We start from the raw sequence: 25,954 nt of genomic DNA on the forward strand, positions 1-25,954 counted from the left end.
GCACATTTGTTAATAATCGATGAACCACCTTGATACATCATTGCCCGTAGTTTACATTGGGGGTCCCTGTTGGTGGCGTACATTCTGCAGCTTTGGACAGATATGTAGTGAATGACACATCTCCTGGGTAGGATCGTCCAGGAGAGTTTCAGTGCCTAAAAACCCTCTGTGCTCCACCTGTTCATCTCTCCCCCCACCCCCGCCCTCGCTTGGCAGCCACTTGTCTTTTTACTGTCTCCTGGGTTTGCCCTTTCCAGAATGTCACAAAGTTGGTATTGTACAGCATGTAGCCTTTTCAGATCAGCTTCTTTCACTTAGAAATAGTATTTAAGTTTCTTCCACGTCTTTTCGTGGTTGGTAGCCAAGTGCTGAATAGTGTTCCATTGTCTGGATGTACCACAGTTTATCCACTCACGTACTAAAGAATGTAGGCTTGGTTGCCTACAATTATAGGCAATTATAACCAAAGCTGCTACAAATCTCTACAAGTTTTCAGTTCACTTGGGTAAATACCAAGGAGTACGATTGCCGGATCATATGGTAAGAGCATGTTCAGTTGTGTAAGAAGCTGTTGAAACGTCTTCCAAAGTGACTACCGCTTTGTATTCCCACCAGCAGTGAATGAGGGTTCCTGTGTTCTGCCTTCTTGCCAGCATTTGGTGTTGTCACCAACAAATGGTTGTCACCATTAAAATGGGCCATTTTAATAGGTCTATAGTAGTACCTTGTTTTAATTTGAAATTCCCTAACACTACACGATATTGAACATATTTTCTTATTCTCATTCGCCATCTGTGTAACTTCATTGGTGAAGTATCTGTTCAGATTGGCCCCTTTTTTAATTGCTCATTTTCTTATTGTTGGGTTTTAAGGGTTCTTTATGCATTTTGGTTAACAGTCCGTTCTCAGATGTGTCTTTTGCAAATATTTTCTCCTAATACATGGCTTGTCTTAACATCATCTTTTGTAGAGCAGAAGGATTAAGAATTTGAAAAGTAAGAGTTGATTTATGTACATGGAAAGGATGTTTGCTGATGGGAAAGATAATTTCACAGGACTTTAAATGATAGTTTAGGATTTTATTTTTAAGGAATAGAAATGATTGGTAGTAGAAATACCTAAAGGAATCTGTGTGATAAAGTGGCTTTCCCTGGCCAGTAACAATTCTTCAAAGCATCTGGAACATGGTTTATAATAGAAATGAAGTCGGGGTCCAACACATCTTCCTGAGGGACAGTTATCCTGGTACCATTTATTAAGTAACCATTGTTCTTGCTTCCTTATTTAGGTTCCTCAAGGTGTTACTCAGTTTCATTGACATTTTAAAGTAACTGGGGCTGGGTGCGGTTGCTCACGCCTGTAATCCTAGCACTGTGGGAGGCCAAGGCGGGTGAATTGCTTGAGCTCACAGGTTAGAGACCAGCCTGAGCAAAAGCAACATCCCATCCCTACTAAAAATAGAAAAACTGAGGCAAGAGGATTGCTTGAGCCTGAGGGTTTGAGGTTGCTGTGGGCTATTACATTGTGACACTCTACCCAGGGCGACAGAGTGAGACACTGTCTCCAAATAATAATAATAAAATAATAAATAAATAAACTTTAGGTTTATATATCCTTTCTATTGCTTTAAAAAAATTTTTTTCTCAGTTTTTAAACATCTTCGATTAATTTCAACTTACCTTTCATTTGTATCCATTTTCTATTGTTGAATTTTGTCCTTTTCCTAATCATAGCCAAAAGTAACACTAGGTTCCATTATTTTTAGTCTTTAATACTTAACAATAAAGATATTTAAAGTTGGGCAGCGCCTGTGGCTCAAAAGGGTAGGGCGCCGCCCCCATAAGCCAGAGGTGGTGGGTTCAAACCCAGCCCCGGCCAAAAACTGCAAAAGAAAAAGAAAAAAAAGATATTTAAAGTTATACCTTTTCCCCTGCTTACAGCTTTAACTGTACCCTACAGATTTGAGCATGAAATATTCTTGTCCTTAATTGCTAGATTGTAATTTTTATTTTCTCTTCGATCCAAGTGTTATTTAGGAGACTTTATAATTTCCAAGTAGTTAAGGGTTTTTCTGGACATTTTTAAATTGCTTACTCTTAATTTTATTGGAGTATGACCTGAGAATATGACCTAGAATCTCCTTTTTAAAATTAAGGTTTGCTTTGCAGCCATGTGGAGGATTGATTTTTGAAGCTGATTTCATTTCTGAATCAATTAAATTCCATTTTAAAAATATACTGGAATTTTTGACTGGGGCTGCATAGAAGAGAGCAGACTTCTTTATAAAGAGTCTTCCAGAACACAGGATATTTCTCCATTTAGGATCTTCATGGATGTTTCTCAAAGTATTTTACTTGTTATAAAAATTTTCAAATGTACATGAAATCAAACAGAATAGTTTGGACCCTCATATACCTATTACATAGATTTAACAATAATTAACATTTAGCTTTATTTCTCTTTTGCTATATTTGCTATATGTTTTCTTTTGCTGAAATATTTTTTTTGTTGTTGTTGTTGCAGTTTGGCTGGGGCCAGGTTTGAACCTGCCACCCTTGGTATATGGGGCCGGCGCCCTACCCACTGAGCTATAGGCGCCGCCCTGCTGAAATATTTTAAAGCAATTCTGCTATCCTATTTGACTCTGAAATACTTTATATATTTCTGAATAACATTTTCTTCATGATCTTAATACCATGATTATTTCTAACAATTCTTATTTAAAATTCATTTGCTATTTTTCGCTAGTATATTTAAATATAGACAAGTTTTTGGGTCTGGGCGCAGTGGCTCACAGCTATAATCCTGGCACTCTGGGGAGCTGAGGCAGGTAGATTGCTTGAGCTCAGGAGTTAGAGACCAGTCTCAGCAAGAGCACGACTGCATCTCCAATAAAAATAGAAAAACTAGCCAGGCGTTTTGGTGGGGGTGAGCACCTGTAGTCCCAGCTACCCAGGAGGCTGAGGCAAGGGGATCTCTTCAGCCCAGGAGTTTGAAATTGCTGTGAGCGTTGATGGCACCAAGGCACTGTACCCAGGACGACAGAGGGAGACTCTTTGTCTCCGAAAAGAAAATATTTTGTGTATTGACTGCATCAGCAAATTTACCAAACTCATAAAATTGTAAAAATTTTACTATATTTTAATACACCTAATGTGCCATCAACTAATAGATACACTACTTGTACATTTTTTTTTTTTTTTTTTTGCAACAGAGTCTTACTTTGTTGCCCTCGGTAGAGTGCCCTGGTGTTACAGCAACTTCAAACTATTGGACTCAAGCAATTCTCTTGCCTCAGCCTCCCGAGTAGCTGGGACTAAAGGCATCCTAGGCATCCGCCACAATGCCCGGCTATTTTTAGAGATGGGGTCTGGCTCTTGCTCAGGCTGGTCTCAAACTCCTAAGCTCAGGAAATCCACCCGCCTCAGCCTCCCAAACTGCTGGGATTACAGGTCTGAGCCCCTGCATTCAACTTTTTATACACCATTATTTAAAAAAAAATTTTTTTTAGACAGGTTCTCACTATGTTGCTTAGGCTGGTCTCAAATTTCTGGACTCGGCTATCTTCCCACCTCAGCCTCCTGAGTAGCTGGGACTATAGGTGCATGTCACCACAACGCAGCCAACTATACCATTATTTTTAAGAAAATTTCCAACTAAATTATCATTTGCCATCTATTATGAGATGCAGCCCAATTACAGATATATTAAAATACTTTAAAATGTGTCCTGCAATTGAGAATCCTGTCGATTCTTTTGTTTTCTATGTAGACAATCTTATCTGCAAACAATGAATCTGCTGCTTTCTCTTGTGTCTGTTTTTTTCTTGTCTTTACAGAGCTAGTAGGGCATTTAGTACAATGGTAAAAATGCCAGTTGCAGGCCTTCTTGTGTTTCCTGTTCTCAAAAAGAAAGTGTTAATATTTTTAACATTAAGTATGATGCTAATTGTTGGGTTTTTTTCTTTAGATACCCTTTATTAAATTCTTTTGCTGAGTTTATCTTCATGTACAGCCTTATTTTTCTTGTCCAGAATCTAATTTTGGTACTTTTAAAATCTCAAGTCACTATATAGTTTTCTATTTCTGAAGCTATTTCAACTGTTGCACTTTAAGCAGAGTTGTTTGGACATCTCTGACATGTCCATCTCAAATGTGTCCCTTGTTTTGTTTTCTTTTTTTCTGGCGGGGGAGGGGTTGTTCTCCCTTTCCTGGCATCTTACACCCTTGTATACCTGGTTGTCTTTGACTAGTCACTATGTTATTTGAAAAGCTATTTGTAGAAATAATTTAAGGGGTGAGATGAATGTACCTTCCTCCTTTACTTTTGACAGATGCAGGGACATACCAGTTGGGAGTCTCCTAATTCACGTTCTAGGCTTAAGCGTCCCTGAATCACCCAAGCGTCATCAACAGTGTTTCCTTCTCCACTCTTACTTGGTGCATACAGCCCTTTGCCGCCCCACCTTAGTGTTACGTGTGGGACTGTCAAACTCCCTTGGCAAGCCCTGGCCTAATTTCTTTCCTCCTCACCTTAGCAATTTGCCAGAACCATAGCTCCATTTCTTGGTAGTTTCTTTCAGGTCTACAAATTACCTCAAAGTGCACAAAGATACCCAGCTAAGGAGGGTAAGTGGGATCAGAAATGTTAATACCGGCCCTGTGCCCCAAGCCATGTGCTGGAAGAAGAAAGGCCTTTTAAAAATTGCCCACGCAGGCATGGTAGCTTACGCCTCTAATCCCAGCACTTTTGGAGGCTGAGGCAGGATGATTGTTAGAAGCCAGGAATTTGAGACCAGTTTGGGCAACATAGCAAGACCTCATTTCTACAAAAAAATGTAAAAATTAGCCCAGTGTGGTGGTGCATGTGTATAGTCCCTGCTACTTGGGGGCGCTGAGGCAGGAGAGCTTGAGCCCAGGAGTCTGAGGTTGCAGTGAGCCATGATGATGCCACTGTGCTCCAGCTCTGGGCAATAGAGTAAAACCCTGCCTCCAGGAAAAAAAAAAAAAAACTATAACAACTTGTCCACACAAAAAACTTGTGCACAAATGATCGTGAATCATTTGCCCACAATAGACAAAACCTGGACAGACCCAGATGTCCACACACATGTGGCATGTAATAAAATATTTTTGGCCATAGAAAGGAATGAAGCATTGGCACATGCTATGAAGTCTGACAATTAAGTTCACAAACATCCTAGAAGACGTTTTACAGGCCTCATTGCTAAATATCACTATGGTCACCTTCCAAGTACTCCCCTCAAGCTATGCAGTGAACTAGCACCTGGTCCACCCTTCACAGCAATATTTGAACTCCTTTTCTGGAATGACCATTAGAGCTGTTGTTGTACAAAGTCTGACAATTACGGTGTGAACTCGCCACGATGTGCTTTCATTGGCAGCACGGTATGAACAACTCTGTAAGGTATGTCAGTCTCAGAGCTGCGTTCATGTCAACGTGTGGTGGTGTCCTCCTGAGTGGCATTCGTTACTGTTGCATGCTTTTGTGTGCCATATGATGACAGCTCTGCTGGTCATTCCAGAAAAAGTTTCAAAATTGCTTTAAAGGGTGGACTAGGCCCCGGCATCAGTGCGCAGCTTCCCAAGGGGAGTACCTCAAAGATGACCCTGGTGATGTTTAGCAGTGAGGTATGGAGCACTTTTTCTAGGATGATTCTTGAACTTAATTGTCAGACATCATAAATCATGTATGAACTTTGAAAACAAGAGAAGGCAGGCAGCAAAGATGGCTACATATGGAACGAGTCCATTTATATGGCGTACCCCTGAGGCAAATCCACAGAGATAGCAAGTAAACTAGTGTTTACCAAAGCTGGGGAAAGGGGCGTAGGAAGTGACTGCTCCTGGGTACGGAGAGGTCCTTTTGAGATAATAAAATGTTCTGAAATCAGGTAGCAACAACGGTTGCGTAACTGAATATACTAAAAACCAACAAATTGCACACTTTAAAAGGCTAATGAATTTTATGATATGTGAATTACATCTCAGTAATTCTATTATTCTAAAGAGAAAAAAGTCCAATGTGATGTCCTATTTTTCACATTAGAGGTCAATTAATACCAATTCCAAATGAGCAAAAAAGAAAGGTATACTTTATTTAGCGAAAGAGAATTCAAGAATCTTGATATCAAGTATTCCTAATACATATAATGGCTTTGAATAGTTGTATTTCACCTTTGATCAATAATGGATTAGCTACTTTATCCTTATCTAGGACAAATTCCAAGCATAAGTAGCTGCAACCGGGAAAGAATTACTGTAAGCTAAAATTAAAAAAAAAAAAAGATTTGTTCTTTGCCATATGAAAATGGAAAATGTAAGAACTAACCCATACAGGACAATAGGTCTGACAGAGTTAATACCAGTAGTAATGTGTTAAGGAAAGGGTTTAACTTTTAGTTAAAAACTAAAAGTTTAAAAGACTGACATGTTATAAAATTATATAGCACGTGGATACCTAGAGCTAAAACGGAGTCTTTCATGTTCTGGTTCATTCTTGTCTCCACTTGAGGTGCTCTCCTGATGGCACTGTCATGGTGAGCTGACAGTGGCTCTCCCTTCAGGACCTGCCAGTGATCCCCGGGGATGTGCCAAGGCAGTGGCAGGTGGAAAGGCTACTCCAGCCATAGCAGCTTTGCTCCCAGCCGCGAGGCCCAACGCTGCAAATTGTAAGTGGCACGAAAGAGATTTCTGTAAGTCAAAAGCACCCAATCTAGCCCTTTCTTCTGTGATTGGCGCTCCTGTGCTGTACAGTGGAGAGCAATAGTCTGTTGTCTGCAACATACTCCAGACCACGCTGATGCCAAAATGACTATATTTGCATGATTGCTCATAACTTAAAAAGAGAAAAAACACTAAGTTTCTCACACTGAATTCACATATGAAAAATGGAAGAAGACAGCTGTTAGTTTTCAAGGTCTTTGGCTAAAGTTTCACGGATGAATTGTAAAGTGCGTTGATACAGATAAGCATTCCTTGTCTTTGGCTTACAAATGTTCAAATGGTTAACATCCACAGGAATTAGAGCTCCAATGCCTAAGTCTGAAGAAAACAAAAATGTCAGTAATAGAAAATATATGCTTCCCGCTCGTCAACATCAAAAGAGGCAAATGAGTAGTTTTATGTTGCTTTGATTGTCCTAAGAGGCTCTTAAAAAACATAGAAACTCGCCAAACCCATATGCTGAGGGTGGTGGGTTCAAACCCAGCCCCGGCCAAACTGCAACAACAACAACAAATAAATAAATAAAATAAAGTAGAACAAAATGAATTACTTTAAAAAAACAAAACATAGAAACTTAAAGTTTGTGGCTTAAAACAACATTTGACAAACCTTGCAAGAATAGATTCTCAGTAAGTGCCATCAGTGTTATGCTTTTCACAAATCCTTCTATGGGTTCTGGCTACTTCCTAATTTCATAGTGAAAGAAACCTGAGCGCAAAACCTTCTCACACCTGCACGTTATTATTAAATGATTCCATACAGTATATGATACATTTCATATCTGACAAAACAACAACAACAAATAAATAAATAAAATAAAGTAGAACAAAATGAATTACTTTAAAAAAACAAAACATAGAAACTTCCCGGTCCTGACAAAAAGAATGGGAAGGTCTCACACAGGACCCATTCTACACCCAAATTCCCATGCACCCACCAGGGGCGAGATGACGTAGTGCTTAACTGCGTCAAGAGGTTAACCAGACTGGACGGGTTTCTGATATTTCTGTTTAACCAAGTCCAGCTGGCTGGAAGGGATAAGAGGTACTAGGGAGGCCTCTAGGAGAGCAATGCTGGTAGTTATGAGGAAGAAGAGCCTCTTGGTGATAGAATTAGGCCACTCTAAGCAGCTGGTGTACGAGATTAACTTTGTTTTTGCTTCAAGCTTCCAAAGTCCTTTTTAAAAAACATCTGGTAGCTGTTCTTTCAACTCTTCGAGTTCTTTACCTACTAAATAGTAACTCCTCAACCTACACCATATTACTTGGAGGTAAAATTTTCTTAGGCTCCACTATAAAGTAGTATTTTTCATTTTATTTAGGTAGTATATAGTGAAATTAGGACAAAAGTCATTATGTGGACTGGAGACTCCTGTGGCAGACACACCAGATACACACTGTCCCTGGCTGCAAAGACTCACAGTGCTGCTGACTGCTCCCAGGACAGTGCAGAACCTGGCCCAAGAGGCGATAAGGCTTCCCAGAGATGACAAGCAAGTTGAGGAAGTGGCTAGCTGAGGGAAGAGCAACTCAGTGAAATGTCCGTGTATCTACTGTGAAGAAAGTGAAGGTTTGGGTCCTACCCTCGAGAGCCTATAATGCATTCTAGCACACCAGTAGCAGGTACTGACCATTTCCCTCAACTCTAGGATTATGAAGTGTTCTTTAACACTGGTTTTTCCCATTGGTGTACTTTCTGCTTGAATATTTCACATATATCATCTTTTTACTAAAGTTTCCACACCTTTGGTTGATTGGTTTAAGGCTTCTACATGTAACTATCAATCTGTTACATAAAAGCCCCTCTCAGTCTAGGTGATAGAAGAGCTTCATATTACGCTAACTTAAGAGTTAACAAAGTAACCTTTATCACCTAATCAGTTAAATGGGGGGGGGGGGTAATGCCAAGGTTACATGTATGTTTACAGAGAAATTTTAATCTATGGCTGAAAAGAATATTACAGAATTCTCTAGATTATCACAAAACTATCTCTTAAAACTGAGAAACTAGATATGAAAATTGACATTTACAATTAAATGCTAGGTACAATCAACTAAGCATCTAATGGCCAACAAGTTTCCAAAGAGTGAATACCTGCTGATTCCACGGACACCACATGGAGTTTAATCATGCTGCCAATATAGGTGGGTAGTGTTTCTACAAAATTCAGCACCTGGAAGTCTTTGTCTTTAGCAAACTCCAGAAAGTCATCCTGTAGTTCTTTAAGTGCAGGAGAATCTGTGAAATTATAATAGAACAAGATTGTGACAAGTTCTGTTTACCCAACTCACAAAAAAATGTATTAATCTTTGAAATTTACAGAGTAAATTAGAATTCTGATTCAATATGGTAGCTTAAGTATATGCCAAGAAGCTGCTAAAATCCAAGCAAAGGACTAACCCAAGAAAGAATTGAGAAGCCAGTCATCAGAAGGAGAGGTTAACCACACTCGCAGCTGACAGCAGGCAGCACCCAGGGCAGTTTGGTGTGAGGACAACAGGTATCCCCCGATGTAATGGCTGACAGCCCACCCTCACCCTGAGGCCCAGCCCCCCATCAGCAAGCCTGTCTGTAGTCAGAGTGCACACCTCTTCCATCCCCTCATCCTCAAATGTGAAAGGGCAACCAAACAGCACAGATACTAGCAGAAGCCCACATGACCTAAAGCAAACTGACCAGACACTCAGAAAAGTGAACCACAGAGGAAACAGGCATGTAAAACTCCTCTACTTAGTATCTTTAGAATGATTAGAAAAGATAATCAAGCCACAAAAGAAGAGAACATGAGTAAAGAAAAATTTAGAACAAGAAAGAGCTTGTGAGGCCGGGTGCGGTGGCTCATGCCTGTAATCGCAGCACTCTGGGAGGCCGAGGGGGGTGGATTGCCTGAGCTCATGAGTTCCAGACCAGCCTGAGCAAAAAGCAAGACCCTGTCTCTAAAACTAGCTGGGTGTTGTGGCAGGTGCCTGTAGTCCCAGCTACTCGGTAGGCTGAGGCACGAGGACTGCTTAAGCCCAAAGAGCTTCAGGTTGCTGTGAGGTATGATGCCACAGCACTCTACCAAGGGTGACTGAGACTATGTCGGTATGTATCTGTGTGTGAATGAATGAATGAATACTTGTGGAAAATAATATCTGACTCCCAAAAAGTAAAATTCAATAGAAGGTTGAAAAGATAAAATCGAGGCAGCGCCTGTGGCTCAAGAAGTGGGGCGCCAGCCCCGTATACTGGGGGTGGTGGGTTCAAGCCTGGTCCCAGCCAAAACTGCAAAAAAAAAGAAAATAAAAGAGAAGATAAAATCAGTAATTTCTCCATCAAGCAAAACAGAGAGAAAATACCAACAACTGACACATTAAGGCTCAAGCCAGCGTCCAAATTCTGATTAACAGGTGTTCTTGAGAGAAAATGCTTATTAATCAAAAACAAATACAGTGCTTTAAAATTAATGTTAGAAGTCTCAAAAGCTCACTTATATTTTAACAACTGATTTTCCAAACTCAAGGGGAGAAAAGCAGTTTCTTGATAATTTGAAATAAAACTTAAGGCAAAATGTTATATAATTTTTCTAATTTTAAGTGTTTAATATAATATTAAAATTATTGCTATACTTGAGTAAATAAGGGCTCAAAAACAAAAAGATAAGGTATCAAAGAAAAAAGTCAACCCAAACCAAAAAGTTTCCATGACTATCTAAACAATTACATATAAGTAATAAAATGAGATAATGTACTTGAAGAAGAAACTTCTTTTCTCTTTCCCTTGTTAACAGATATTAATACAACCCCCCTGTGCTTTGTGACAGAAAGTATTACCCTTGCTGAGTTCTTTGACTTCCAAAGAAGGGAAGAGAAGATAGCGAATATTAATGGAGTATTCAGCCAAATGTGACCCATGGTGAGGGACGCTATAGAAAATTATCCCTCTGGTGTTGTTTATGACAGTACTCATTTCCGGCTTCTTGGAGGCTTCTAACAGCATCTTTTTAACAAGAAGACCTGGCCACAGAGAAGAAAGAAAAACAATACATAAGCTATGTTCCTTCCCTCTATTACTCTAAAGAAGAAAACAAAGGCAAAATAAGAAATACATGAAAAGAGATGCTTTCTGTACAATAATCCTCTGTATATCAGTACAAGAAACACAGCCTTAAAATGTCAACACTAGATAATACTCCTGATCCTCCAGAATGTGTAGCCCAAACTACAAATAGGTCAGATTCCAGAACTCATCTGTAGGGCTGATACGTATATCCCAGAATCTCCCGTCTCACAGAAGGAATGCGGGGCACTGCCTGAGCTGGGCACCTCTGCATGGCGTCAGTGTGCAGCGGCTAGTCTCCCCGGCCGTGCCTGTCCTCCAAGACAGCACTAACATTCAGAAATACACGGTCCCACCATGAAAAACCCAGCTTCTATGGGAACTGTCCCTAGGAAGGCACACTCTCCTCCATCCCCCAACCCCAGACATGGAACCTGTAGTGAAACACAAAGGTCACACAGATGATGACAGTGGGTTTCTGGGACAACAAAGGCTACATCCAACTTTCTTGCAAAGGCTCTGGTTCAGAGTTGGCAATCCAGAGTGCTTCATCAGATTAGCTAGGCCAGGGGCTGCACAAAGGCCATCTGAGGGCCGGGTGGTGAAAGTGTGGACCTGGATGGGGAGAGTGGGCTGGAGGATCAGGGGATGTGACTCAATAAGCCGCACCAAGACCCCAAGAGCAGACACGCGATGGCAGCCCTGGCCTAAATCAGCAGGCAGGCACCAGGGGGATAAGGGCTGTGGGCTCCAGAGCAACAACGTGCTGTGTAGTAATGAGGGAGCAGGAGGAAGAACGGGGAGCCCCGGAATGCTGAGGGATGTTTGCAAGTTGGGCTAACATGGGACTGGTCCTGATGTTTATTCATTACCACTACATGGGCAAACCCCTGTTTCTCTTACATGGTTTATTACAAGTTGTCCCCTTCCAGAAAAACAAATAGTGTGGAAGGACAGTGGTAATTTAAAAACTCCTAGCTATGGCCAGAAACATTAATTGGGGGGTGGGGGGGCTGTTATTAAGTAAAACAGATGCAGTAACTTTAGGTTGGCTGCAATCACTGACAACAGCTTCACAATGGTCCCTTTGCAAAGATGAAGCCACACTTACCTCCCATGCTGTGTGATACCCAAATCATTGGCCTGTCCCCCACACCAGCAGCTCGGAGCTTCCTAAGAATTTCACCGCTTCTGAATGCAATGGACTTTCTGAACAAAACAGAAAGCAGGCATTAGAGGAGGCTGCTAATGCCCCCGATTTTGCAGTCTTATATTTTAAGTCAAGAGCTTTTGTTTATGAGACCTGAGCTACTTACTACATTGTGGAGTTAGGAAACCCATATTCCCTCTGCTCAGTTTCTGAAATTGTTCAATCTCTATTTGTAACATAAGATTGGCATAATTAGGAACATCTAAGCTCAGAACAGATCATTCATGTATTAAACAAGCATTGATGGGCATCTAATATGTGTCTGGTAATTTTTACAGGTCAAACCTGCAACTCACCCAGCCTGTTCCCATCACTGAGGACATGGATGTCCTTTCTCACTCCAGGGCCCAACAATGAAAGCATCACTAAGGACTGTGCCGTCCCTTTGGTGAGTTTTAGTTCTATATGCATTTATGCTGCAAATATTAAGCTTTCATCATTTTGGCTATTATTTATAAATGCTTGGAAGCTATTAGAATCAGATAACTCATATAAAGTAATTATTAAACAAAAAGGGAATTTCAAAACTATCTGGTCTGATAGTTTCAAAATGTTTATCTGTAGATAAGCTTCTTTAAAATAAAGGTTCTCCAGAGCTCCTCTGAGTGACACAGGGAAGGAGACCTGGGCTTCTGCCCACTCACACACCCTTCTTAGGCACATATGTGGGGTCCATTCACACAGCAGTTTGATAACACTGACTCAGACCAACTCTCTCAGTCTGCAGGCAGAACTTTTCAGACAAGTTAACTGGCTTGTCTAAGGCTGCATAGTGAGTCAAAAGGAGGATCCTGCTATACTCCTGGTCCTGTAACTCGGAAATCCAGGGCTCCTTCCTGTATATGCAGTTGACACAGAGGACATACAAGAATTACGGAAGCTGACAGTGCTCAGCATCTTTTTCTTCGCTTACTTTAGCCAGTATGATTGTAACTACAAAAGCAAAAAAATATCACTTTTACTTCCAGTACAAAAGAAAACTTTGCTAGAGAATCCATGGTCCTTAACTTTCAGCACAGTTGTAACTGGCTGGGCACTGTGGTGCACGCCTGTAATTCTAGCATTCTGGGAGGCCAAGGTGGGAGGATCACTTGTGGCCAGGAATTTGAGACCAGCCTGAGCAAGTGTGAGACCCTATATCTACAAAAAAATAGAAAAATTAACCAGGCATGGTGGTGAGTGTCTGTAGTCTCAGCTACTTGGGTGGCTGAGGCAGGAGGATCACATGAGCCCAGGAGTTTGAGGCTGCAGTGAGCTGTGATGAGGCCACTGCATTCCAACCTGGGTGACTGAGTGAGACACTGCCTTAAAAAAAAAAAAAAAAAAAGAAGAAGAAGAATTGTAAATAAAGCATGTGAAGAGCTCAACACTGACAATATAGCTAAGCCTTTTCTTATTCAGAGATAATTCCTCCTAGAGCAGTGGTTCTCAACCTTCCTAGTGCTGCGGCCCTTTAATACAGTTCCTGTGGGTCGTGACTCACAGGTTGAGAACCGCTGTCCTAGAGGGAAGAGAGAAAAGGTTAAGTTAGTTTTTCATAAGGAAATCCTGTCTGTGGGGTCAAAAGATAAGAATCACTTCCCATCCTAGAGATCCACTTGTTCCCTGAACCCTTCCCCTTCCTCCCACTCTAAAATCCGGTTACCTTTCCATGGGGCACCGTGCTCTCCAGTCACTGAGGGTAGTGTCGTACTCCACAGATATAATCCGGAGAGCAGGACAGTCTTTTGCTAACCATGACTAGGTAAAATAAAAGGTAAAAAAGAACATGTATGAATTTCCACCACCCCAATCCCTGCCTAGTGACATCTGTAACTTGAAATGTATAAAGTCCTCTTGCAATGTTGTCAAATAGTAAACACAGTACTGGAATAAAGTTTGAAGGTTAACATGGGAACAATTCTAGCATCTTACCTTTCTACATCTCTGGTCACAAAATGGTATCAATAATAACAGCATAAGGCCAGTGAAGGTTTCAAGAGAGTTTTCTCAATTTTAATCTGCTATAGCTAAAAGCAAGGCCTATTTTTGGAGCCTTTATCAAATTGGCTTTTTGAAAGCATTTAGTAGTAAGACAGCACAGTCTGACAGACTTGGGACCTGAGACATTAATTCAGAGCCACTAATAATAATAGTCACAGTTCTGCTGCTGTGGATCCTGCTCCACTGGCATTTCTATACTTTAGTGTTACCAGAGAGAAAGTACAAATCGTTCTTTCTACTTGATGAATCTTTGTGAAGGTGAATAAGAAGTAGTAGAACAAAACCCTGGAAACTATTCACATATAGACGTAGTATTGCTTTAAGAAAATTCCATTTAGGCTCAGTGCCTGCGGCTCAAGCGGCTAAGGCGCCAGCCACATACACCTGAGCTGGCAGGTTCGAATCCAGCCCAAGCCCACCAAACAACAATGATGGCTGCAACCAAAAAAATAGCCGGGCGGGCATTGTGGCAGGTGCCTGTAGTCCCAGCTACTTGGGAGGCGGAGGCAGGAGAATTACTTGAGTCCAGGAGTGAGAGGTTGCTGTGAGCTGTGATGCCACAGCACTCTAGACAGCTTGAGGCTCTGTCTCAAAAAAAAAAAAGAAAGAAAGAAAATTCCATTTAATTTCATTCCAAAGTTATGGCTCTTTGGAAGAAATAATGTCAAAGAAATTCAAAGCAGAAATCACTTCAGAGTCTTTCTATTTTTCTAATAATTAAAACCTTGGAATTATAAATATAATTTTATATCTACATATATATATTTTGATATTGTGTTTCAATGGAAGTGAACTATTACTGGCTCTTGCCCCTGTTTTCTACTTGATGGAATATTCTTTTAGAATCACAGACTGCACCCTAAACAGAAATTACTTAACAAAGGGTGATAAGCCCAGATACTATACTACAAGTGTCCCTAAGGGAAAGAACTACCTGGGAAGAAAAAATCCTAGTAAAAAGAAAAATAAGGAAGTCACAATGAGGGCCCCAAAGCCAATGACACACGGGCATGTCATGAGGTAAAAGGTGACCTACCAGGGTCAGCTGCTTTCTTACCTTGGGCCAGCAAGTCGTATACCGGTCTTCATCATCCAAAGCCTTTTCAGTTACAACCTGCTCCCTGTCCTGCTGACGCCAGGTTTTGAATGCTGCTCCCATAAGGCCATGAATAAAAAGGACATCTGCTTTAATGGGCTGACTAATAGGGGAGAGAGTTTTAAAAAGAAGCAGAATAAGTACATTTGGTAAGACTCTACACAGCATTCTTTGCGGATGGTGCTTTAGCAGTTTTATGTGACATAAAATAAAACTTAATTAAAGCAGGCTTTATAAGCACAGGTTTGCTGAGGAACCCTAGAAGGAGTTTTGGAAAAGACATACATGGAGCTCAATGTTCTCTCTCTAAAGATGGAAACATATCCAGCCAGGCAGACCATAGTCAATCATAATGAGCTTAGTGATCAATAAAGTGGCAGATGTCCTAAGTTACTCTCTGAAGAATTCCATGAGACTATCCTACAAATCCATAAAAGAACTTGAGAAATTGAATAAGAATATGGTAAGATAGTTTCAAAGTCAGGATATATGAAAGAGGTTTTCAAAAATGTATGAAGGAAAATATATTTATCAGAAATAGAGAAAATAAAATTTTAAAGTAACATTCTTTCTTTGGATAAGACATTAGAAATTATAGATTGATCTTAGTTGCAAGCTATGTATAGCACACACACATTTATGCAACATACATATAAAATACATTACCATAATATTTTATCTATAAACTGGAATTAATAGAGCAATTGGTTTTTTCAAATTTAAAAGATTTTGCTATTTTCTGAGTGATTTTTTTGGAAAGTACCCTATGAAAATCCAATAAATGTGGGATTTTTTCATTGTGATCCTTTCTGTATTTATTGTCTCAGCGATGATACAACCAAATAGTGACCACAACCTTGAGAAGGCGCATGAGTCAGATTCATGACCACTTATACTCTCCAGTGCATGCTTTTTACACACCCAGCACACACTTTGAGATCTAGGCCCAGGCTAATTTGGTTGCCTGCACACATGGTACAACAACATCTTATTTCCTTCCTATTCAAATTGATTTCTAGACTCCAAAACAGGTGTTAACTCAGATCTAAGTGAAAATGCCCTGACAAAAAGAAAATGTGTATTACAAAGCTTAAGTGCAGGGCGGCGCCCGTGGCTCAGTCGGGAAGGCGCCAGCCCCATATACCGAGGGTGACGGGTTCAAACCCGGCCCTGGCCAAACTGCAACCAAAAAATAGCCGGGCGTTGTGGCGGGCGCCTGTAGTCCCAGCTACTCGGGAGGCTGAGGCAAGAGAATCGCTTAAGCCCAGGAGTTGGAGGTTGCTGTGAGCTGTGTGAGGCCACGGCACTCTACCGAGGGCCATAAAGTGAGACTCTGTCTCTACAAAAAAAAAAAAACAAAGCTTAAGTGCAACACATTATAAAAGCCTCACTGAAGCCCTTTGTGAAATAACCCTGATAATTCAGCTAGTTCATACACTTCCATCTTCCATTCTTCTCAGGGTTTCTTTTTTTGTTTGTTTTGTTTTGTTTGTCCCCCTCAGTAGAGTGCTGTTGTATCACAGCTCACAGTAACCTCAAACACTTGGACTCAAGAGATCCCCTTGCCTCAGCCTCCCAAGGAGCTGGGACTACAGGTGCCTACTACAACGCCTGCTAGTTTTAGAGGCGGGGTCTCGCTCTTGCTCAGGCTGGTCTCCAACTCGTGAGCTCAAGCAATCCACCTGCCTTGGCCTCCCAGAGTGCTGGGATTACAGAGGTGAGCCACTGTGCCCAGCACTCTAATCAGGTTATTATAGACAAACTGTTTTAATAAACAAGATATTTGACTTACAAGATATTTACCTTATCTAAAGAATGTAGAAATAAATAAAAAATGTAAGGCCTCTGGGCTTTATGCCTTCTTACCTGGTTCGATGCTGGGGGTGCAGCACGTACACGCCATCCTCGTATTTTTCTTGCACAGTTTCTCGGTCTAGATTAGCCAAGACTCTGGCAGCATGTGAAGCCTCCATAATGTGGCGAGATTTCATTGCCTTTGCCATTATGGATACCCAGCCTGGAAAAGTGAACACATATCCTTCGTACTGACAGGAATGAGTCTCAGACTGTTGGGAGAGGTTTCAAACTGAATGTGACAGAGAAAGGCAACCTTGAGCATCTGTCTTCGGTGAAGTTCAAGCACTGCAATCCTGTTCTACCCTAAAACCCTCCAAGTCCCGTGGCATGTGCAACCACATACCCTGTAAGGGATCTCAAAGAAGGAAAGAGGGGTTAGAGAGTCTTTGTTTAGAGAAACTAAAACAAATTGCAATTACTAGAAATGAGGTTGCAAAAGTGAACAAAATACTGTGCTGGTTGGCTATTTGCAAGAATGGAAAAAGTCAGTGGTTTATTACTAGTTATCTCATCTTGATTAGCAGTCAAATTAATAGCCTTTACTACAACCAAGGAAATGATTTTTTTTTTTTTTTTTTGCAGTTTTTGGCCGGGGCTGGGTTTGAACCTGCCACCTCCAGCATACGGGGCCGGTGCCCTACTCCTCTGAGCCACAAGCACTGCCCAGGAAATGATTTCTTAACCATGAATTTGCTTAACATACAAATGTCTTATAGAACCTAGAGTTCAGAAAGGAAAAACGATTTTTTCAAGATAGGCAAACAGAAAAGGCATGGATAATACTACATAGGATTTCATTTTTTTTTAATTTTATTTTTACAACTCTATGTACATAAATATGTAGGAAAGTGCATGTGTGCACACAGACACATGAACACACACCAAGATCTGGAAAGCTATGCCAGAGTGATGAAGGCATTACCTCCAAGGAGGGAGGCAGGGTGGAAGAGGCCTCTTTAAAAAGGCAGGTTTAGCTTTTTGGCCGTATCTGTTTTCTAAGGTACTTATAATGTGAACCTATTTATATATTATTTCTGGTTGCAGCCATCATTGTTGTTTGGTGGGCCCAGGCTGGATTCGAACCTGCCAGCTCAGGTGTATGTGGCTGGTGCCTTAGTCGCTTGAGCCACAGGTGTCAAGCTATTTATATATTATTTCTATAATATAAAATAAAGTAGGACACGGGCCTTGAGGTCAGACAGACTTGGGCTTACAAGTCTGTTCCTACTCACTTGCTTTGTAACTTCAAATTATTCAGTGACTCTGGGCTAGAAGAAAGTTTTAATGAATGTATGTGAAAACCCTGGGCCTTTTATAGGCCATCGGGTAAAGCTGTCTGTCCTCAGTGTCTTTGTCCCACTCACTGTGACAAGTGCTGAGAATCACTGTGATGACAGGGAAACCAGCCTTTGATAATCTGAAAGACGTTTCAGACCTACTAATTCTTTAACGATATTCAAATTTATAATGTCAGAAAATTCCTCTTCAAAATCTGCTAATGATTTTATTTTATTATTTTTTTTTATTTATTTTTCTTTTTTATTTTACTTTATTTATATATATATTTTTTTTTTGTGGCCGGGGCTGGGTTTGGACCCGCCACCTCCGGCATATGGGACTGGTGCCTTACTCCTTTGAGCCACAGGCACCGCCCCAGGTTAATGATTTTATACTAAGATAGTATTTTAAAATTCTACCTATAGAATAAGATATACAAGTATATTATTGGTATGTATAAAAATATAGCTTTATTTTTAATGGAGTCACAAGAGAGGAAACACAAGAAAAAATATGGTATAAGCCATCTCTATGGTATTCTTTAGTTGACTAAATATTTTCATAATGCCTTTCATAATGCAGTCTGCCTTTTAGAAAATATCAAACTCCCTTTGGAAAACTTGTGTCTTTAATATTTAACCTTTTAAAATTACATGACATTATGCAGCCAAAAAGAAAGATGGAGACTTTACCTCTTTCATGTTTACATGGATGGAGCTGGAAAATATTCTTCTTAGCAAGGTATCCAAAGAATGGAAGAAAAAGTACCCAATGTACTCAGCCCTAATATGGAACTAATTTGTAGCTTTCATACGAAGGCTACAACCCAATCTCAGTACAAGAACATGGGGCAGGGGGCAGGGGAGGGCAAGGGAGGGGGAGGCAGCGTGGAGAGAGGGTGATTGGTGGGTCCACACCTAGGGTGCATCTTGGAAGGGTGCAGGTGAAGCTTACTAAGTGAAGAGTATAAGGGTTTGAACACAATAATTAAGAAAATGCCATGAAGGTTATGTTAACCAGTTCAGTGGAAATATTTCAGACTGTATATGAAACCAGCACATTGTACCTCATGATTGCATTATTGTACACAGCTATGATTTAATAAAAAAAATTAATTAATTAATAAAATTACATGACATGACATATGGCTCTGCACCCTTAGCTCAGTGGTTATGGCACTAACCACATACTCTGGGGCTGGTGGGTTTGAACCCGGCCAGGGCCTGCTAAACAACAATGACAACTACTACAACAACAACATCAGCAACAAAAAATAGCTGGGCGTTGTGGTGAGCGCCTGTGCCCCAGCTACTTGGGAGGTTGAAGCAAGAGAATAGCTTAAGCCCAGGAGTTTGATGTTGCTGTGAGCTGTGATGCCACAGCACTCTACCAAGGGCAACATAGTTAGACTCTATCTAAAAAAAATAAATAAATAAAAATAAAAATTACATGACATCTGAATGCAGTCATGCATCACATAATGATTCAGTTAACAGCTAACCACATATACTATAGTGGTCACATAAGATTACAATACCATGTTTTTACTGTACCTTTTCTATGGTTAGATGTATTTAGATACACAAATACTTACTGTTGTTACAACTGCCTACAGAGCTAGATGCAGTGACATGCTGTCCAGGTGTGCAGCCCAGGAGCACTGGGCTGTACCACGCAGCCTCTGTGCATAGTAGGCTGTACCATTTAGGTTTCTGTGAGTACGCCATGATGTTCACACAAAGACAAAACTGCCTAAACAACCATGTCTCAGAATGTATCCCTACTGATAACTGAGGCACATCTCTACATGTTGATTGTAAAAAATAAATAACTAAGAGCAGCATTTAATGATGAAAAGTCTTGCTTCAGCATTCCCATCATTTCTCACAACCATGTATATCTTCACAATAACCAAAGTTAGAATTTTGAAAAATGCAGTTTATACATATAAGTAAGTATAGCTCTACAAGCATAATTTTTACCTAAATGGACTCATACCATCCCTACTGTTCTGTGCTTTGATTTTGTACTTCAGCAATAGGGCTTGGCGTGCTCTCTGTATACACAGTAAATCAACTTCACTCTTTCTAACTACAGTGTTACATAGTACGAATACCCCATTGTTGATGTAATCATTGTTCCTACTGGCAGACATTGGTTTCCAATTTTGCAGCAGTATAAACTATACTTTAGGAACACCCTTGAATGTTTAGGTAGCAGAGGTTCCTAAAAATATTACTATTAGGTCAAATGCAACATTTTTTTTTATAGGCAATTATAAGTCACAACAACAAAAAGCCCACAGAATCAATTTACATTCCCACCAACAGTGTATGAGTGGCCAGTTTTCATACAGCTTCACCATGAGAGATATTAAGCTTTTTAATTTTTGTAAATCAGAAGGCAAAAATATATAGATCTGATACTGTTAAGATTGATGCAAAGTCTATAAAAAGAGGTAAAGATATAGATGCCTAAGAAAAATAATAAAATAGGACAAGGTAGCCGAATTCAAAATGGAGTAAGGGGGAGCTGAGCAAAATAAAGTACAGATAACTGATTCAAAAGCTTAGCTATAAAAGGGAAGAGAGAGAGCGGGTGTTAGGGAGGTGCGGAGGCAAGACTTTTGGTTTATGGTTTTCGCATCTTCCTTTAACGTGTGTTTCAGAAGGTCCAGCTGAGAGGGAGCAACTGATCAGAAATACCAGAAAGTGGCCATTTCCTAAGATGGTGAAAAGACTCAGGACCTGAGCATGGCTGGAGGCTAGTGTCTCTTTTCCTATTATCAAGAAGAGAAAAGGAAAAGAACAGAATTTACTTATTTGTTTGGTAGTGGGAAATTAAGGAAAAATTCCTTTTAAGACTTTAATCATCTCAGCAAAGTAGAGGTCATCTTCTGAGAAAAAGGAATACGTGGAAGGTTTGAATAAGATGGAGATGGTTTTATACAGTCACTGCTAAGAATGTTAAGGCATGTTGACTGAAGAAAAGTGACCACTGAGCAATACTCCTTTAATTTGCTAATTTCAAAAGCACAGTGGCAACTAATCTATGCTTGTTCCATGCTCAATTCTATGCTTAGCCACAGAAAAAGCAGACAGTAGATTCCATCTAGGATTAAGGGCTTGACCAAGGGAGTGTGGAAAGGATGGAAGGGAAGGGGAGGTGTAGGTTCTGGCAAGAATGTAACTGAATGATGACCATGGAAACAAGCTTCGTCAGGAGGGGCGTGAAGAATAGAAAGCCCAATGGACTATGAAAGAATAAAAGGGTCATTGGATAGACAAGTTCAGGAGAGACGAAAACCAGTCCTTATTGAGTAGATGTAAAAACACGCGAGAGGAGTGTGTGCCCAGCGAGCTGAATTACTGACTTTTTAGGCAAAGTGGTTTCAGGTAATGACTAGGTTCAAAGAATGACGTGGGAGTGGAGTACCAGACGACTCAGGACCCGGAGGGAAGTCAGTGGAGATGAGCTCATGGGATTGAGAGGCCAAGGTGGTTAGTGGGCTCAAGTCAACCAAAAAGACTGAGGCCTAAAAAATGGTGATTTTTTTTTCTTTAATAAGATACTGATTTGATCAGATCTTTGTCCTGCTTTGAATCCTTTAGTCTGCATCCCATCAGTGAACCTGAAGTCAACAGAAATCATCCAAAGGGAAAAAAATAAACAAAATGAACAGCTTTAATGACCTGTAGGAAAGAATCAAGAAGAGGTCAAAGGACAAAAAGAATAACTATTCAAAGATACGCAGGCAAGAAATTTTCCAAAATTGATCAAAAACATTAACCTACAGATTCAGTCAGCTTAGTGGGCCCCAAGCAGATAAATATAAAAACAACATTTAGGCACTTCAGAGTCAACCTGCTGAAAATTAAATAAAAAGATCTTAAGAGAAGCCAGAGAGGGCGGCGCCTGTGGCTCAAGGAGTGGGGCACCGGTCCCATATGCCGGAGGTGGTGGGTTCAAACCCAGCCCTGGCCAAAAAACCAAAAAAAAAAAAAAAATAATAAAAATAAAATAAAATAAAAAAAAGAGAAGCCAGAGAAAAGACACATTATATGTAGCAGAATAAAAGTGGGACTAAGAAGGGACTTTTCATCAGACATTGGACGCCAGGAGAGACTGGGATGGTATTTTTTAAAAGTACTGACAGAAAAAAATAATACACTGTGAACAAAGAAGTCTTTATCCAGGAAAAATATCTTTTCCTGAATAAAAACAGGCAAAGTAAAGATGTTTTCAGAAATGACAGGCGAGAGAATTTATTGCCAGCAGGCCCAATATACAACAAATATTAGAGGAAGGTCTTTAAGCTGGAGGGAAATGATATCAGATATAAATTCATATACATGGGGAAAAGGAAGAACACGAGATTATAGATAAATAAATATGAGGCTGGGGGTGGTGGCTCACACTTGTAATCCTAGAACTTGGGGAGGCCAAGGTGGGAGGATCACTTGCAGCCAGGAGTTGGGAGACCAGCCTGATCCTGTCTCTATAAAAAAATAGAGGAGTTAGCCAGGCATGGTGGTGCCAGCCTGTGCTCTTAAGCTGCTTGGGAGGCTCAGCTGGGAAGATCACTTAACCTTGAGAGTTTGAGGTTGTAGTGAGCTATGACGATGCCACTGCACTGCAGCCTGGGTGATAGAGTGAGACCCTGTCCTTTATTGATGCATGAATGAGTAAATAAGTACATAAAATAATAAACAAATATATAAAAATAAATAAGTAAAAACATTTTAAATAAGTAAATAAATACATAAGTAAATGAAGATTTATTTCTTTCTGATATTCTTTAAATGTCACTTGAGTGCTATTATGGTTTGAATGTGTCCCCTCCAAAATTCATGTGTTGCCAATGAGACAATATTAAGAAGTGGGCCTTTATGAGGTAATTAGGCCATGAGGGCTCCTCCACCTTCAATAGGATTAAGGCCTTATAAAGCAGGCCTCACGGCTGGTGCCGTGGCTCATGCCTGTAATCCTAGCACTTTGGGAAGCCAAGGTGAGAAGCTCACTGAGGCCAAGGAGTTTAAGACTAGCGTGATCAAGAGCAAGATCCGTCTCTACTAAAAATAAAAAAGTTAGCCATGCGTGGTGGCACACACCTGTATGTCAGACTGAGGCAGGAGGATCCCTTAAGCCTAGGAGTTTGAGGTTGCAGTAAGGTATGACGATGCCACTGTCTTCTAAAGTGGCAACCGAGCAAGATTCTGTCTCATTAAGAAACAAAAATAAAACAGGCTTCATGTTTGAGGTGACGGATGTCCCAGTTACTCTGATTTGATCATTATACAGTATAAGCCTACATCAAATTATCACATTTACCCTATAAATATGTATAGTTCTTACATAATCCATAAAACATTTTAATTTAAAAATTTTAAATAAAACAATTGAAAAATTAAAAGAGGCTCCCCATGCATTGTGAATATGTGAAGACTGGCCTGCCCTTCAGCCATGTGACAATGAACTAAGAATGCCCTTTCTACTGAAAGAGCCAAGAGACAAAGATACCCCAGGAACAATCTGCCACCTAGATCTCAGTCTCTAATCACCATTCTCCACTAAAAGAGATCAGCATCGCTGAGAAATGAGCCTGAAATATCTTGTTATACCAGAAAGTAAGGATGCCCCCCCACCAAGAGTGGGCATATCACAAGGACACACAGGCCATTTTGTTGGGGCTCCAACTAGCCAAAGCTGGATAATCTGGCATCAAATTATTAAGTACGGCAATAAATTATAAAGCATTAAAAATAGGAATTCATATACCAATACTGATGGAAGGGGAGGGAAAGTGGAAGGAAAGGAAGGGAGGGAGCCTCTTTGTAGTCTGACTATGCCTCTCGGATAACCAAATCACATCAAAAATTACATAAACAATAGTTGGTCATCATGGCAAAACCTGCTCTACTGTGATCATCTACACAGTGACTGTCTTAAATATAGATTATCCATATCTCAAACAATTCCTTGCCCCTACCAAAGTATGCAGTAATACGTTCTAAGGACCCATAACTAACCCTAAGTAGAGTCTTAGGTCCACTGAAAAATTTATGTATATGGAAGAGAGAAAAAAAACTGAATAAAAATACTAAGTATATGAAGTTGTTACCTGAGCGATTTATAGGAGAATGAAGATGTTCATTCAAAGCCATATTTCCGACGATACGCATTATATTTCTCTGTATTTTAGGGCAGTCCTTGTGAAGCTGATACAGCCTCTGAAGTAGTTGCAAGCCTCCATTTGCTTCGATTTTGTCACAATGTGTGGATATCTAGCACAACAAATGAATGAAAGCTCACTTTATGCTGCATAAATTCACTACAAGAGATGACACAGCATGTTGAGGGGATAGCCAGGGACCTCCTGCTCAAGGACAGAGATGTGGGAAACTACTCAAAACTCTCATCTCAGCTTACTGAAATAAATAAGCAATTCCTATCTGAGAGGGAAGTGCTTCAAAATTATTGCAAAAAGTCCCCAGAGGCATTTCTTACCAAGACTTCTAAAACTGTTACTCTTATTCTACTGAGCTTTTGGTTGGATGTTACCTGACAATGTCATTATTAGAAAATTTTTTCAATTTATAATTGAAGCTACTTTATAATGGTTCCCTAATCTTGAGAAATCTGCCACCTGATAACAGAAAATAGTCCTCTGTGACAGCAGGCAGATTCTGCTTCAGCAAACAGGGACTTACACAGGTACAGACAAGCCACCTCATGGCCTTAGGAGCTACCCAACACAATGCCAACAGCTATGGGCTGGCCTCAAACTCAGGAGTTCAAAAAAAGTTTTAAACAGAAAGAGTAAGCAAAAATGAAGAAAAATGGATTTGAATTTGTAATGGAGAAAAGAATAAAAACAAAGGAAATGCATATATTAAGGTAAGGTAGGAGAACTAACAAGTCAGGCTTCGTAACATCACCAGGCACAGCCTTGCCTCTTCCTATCACTAGTTTTATTCATTGACATAAGTTTGCAAACTTAATTGTCCAACCTCACATATGACAATTTTCATTTTCTAAATTTTTATTATGTTTTATCACAGTTTTAGTGCCTTAAAATGAATGCCTTTTAGACATACAGCATATTGTAAGAGATCTATAGTAACTTGAGAGATTTCTGCAAAGGTTAACTGTAATATTATACTCCATACACTGTACTTTCCACTGAAGCTGCATCTATGGCTTCGGAAAATACTCAGGAGATAGTTTTCCCCCACCCCCTTTTGTACTATAACCCTTCATTCACTCTCCTCCTTTGTGCTTAGTGCCCAGTTCTCCACGTAGGAATTAAAGGTGACGAGATGGAGCTTTGCTTTTAGGAGAGTCCAGAACCTCTTGGATGCTGTTTCTCCTGCTGTGGGACGGACCACTTGCATTAACCGTACCAGGGATGCTGGCTACAAATGCAGATTCCTAGACTCCATATCAAGTCTACTAAATTAAACTTGCTGAAGGCATCAGGAAACATACATTTTTAAACGCATTCCTGGGTGATGTTTCTGCACTACGTCTGAGTACCATACCACAAGGTTTGCTGCTTTTTTCTTTTTTTTTTTTTTTTTTTTTTTGTGGTTTTTGGCTGGGGCTAGGTTTGAACCCGCCACCTCCAGCATGTGGGATCGGCACCCTACTCCTTGAGCCACAGGCACTGCCCTGCTTTTTTCTTTTTTAAGTTAAACTGTTATCAAGATAGAAAAGTTTCCACAATACCAAAATTTTTTAAAATCA

The 25,954-nt window shown here is 40.2% G+C and overlaps 1 protein-coding gene across 5 annotated transcripts in view; it reads right to left on the minus strand.

Moving 5' to 3' along the window:
* Positions 1–6,889: 6,889 nt before the first annotated feature.
* Positions 6,890–25,954, minus strand: part of SERAC1 (serine active site containing 1) — a 45,962-nt gene continuing 26,897 nt past the window's right edge. For all 5 annotated transcript variants that reach the window (XM_053592775.1, XM_053592777.1, XM_053592774.1 and 2 more), the window contains 8 exons: positions 24,330–24,492; positions 16,940–17,090; positions 15,035–15,176; positions 13,640–13,734; positions 11,896–11,993; positions 10,559–10,741; positions 8,841–8,984; positions 6,890–7,064 (listed from right to left, as the gene is read on the minus strand). In XM_053592775.1, coding sequence (XP_053448750.1) covers positions 6,928–7,064; positions 8,841–8,984; positions 10,559–10,741; positions 11,896–11,993; positions 13,640–13,734; positions 15,035–15,176; positions 16,940–17,090; positions 24,330–24,492 — 1,113 coding nt within the window. In that variant the 3' untranslated portion in view covers positions 6,890–6,927. The remainder of the gene's footprint in view (positions 7,065–8,840; positions 8,985–10,558; positions 10,742–11,895; positions 11,994–13,639; positions 13,735–15,034; positions 15,177–16,939; positions 17,091–24,329; positions 24,493–25,954) is intronic.

The sequence above is a fragment of the Nycticebus coucang genome, chromosome 5 (genome assembly GCF_027406575.1).
Source record: "Nycticebus coucang isolate mNycCou1 chromosome 5, mNycCou1.pri, whole genome shotgun sequence".
In the NCBI taxonomy this organism is placed as follows: Eukaryota; Metazoa; Chordata; class Mammalia; order Primates; family Lorisidae; genus Nycticebus; species Nycticebus coucang.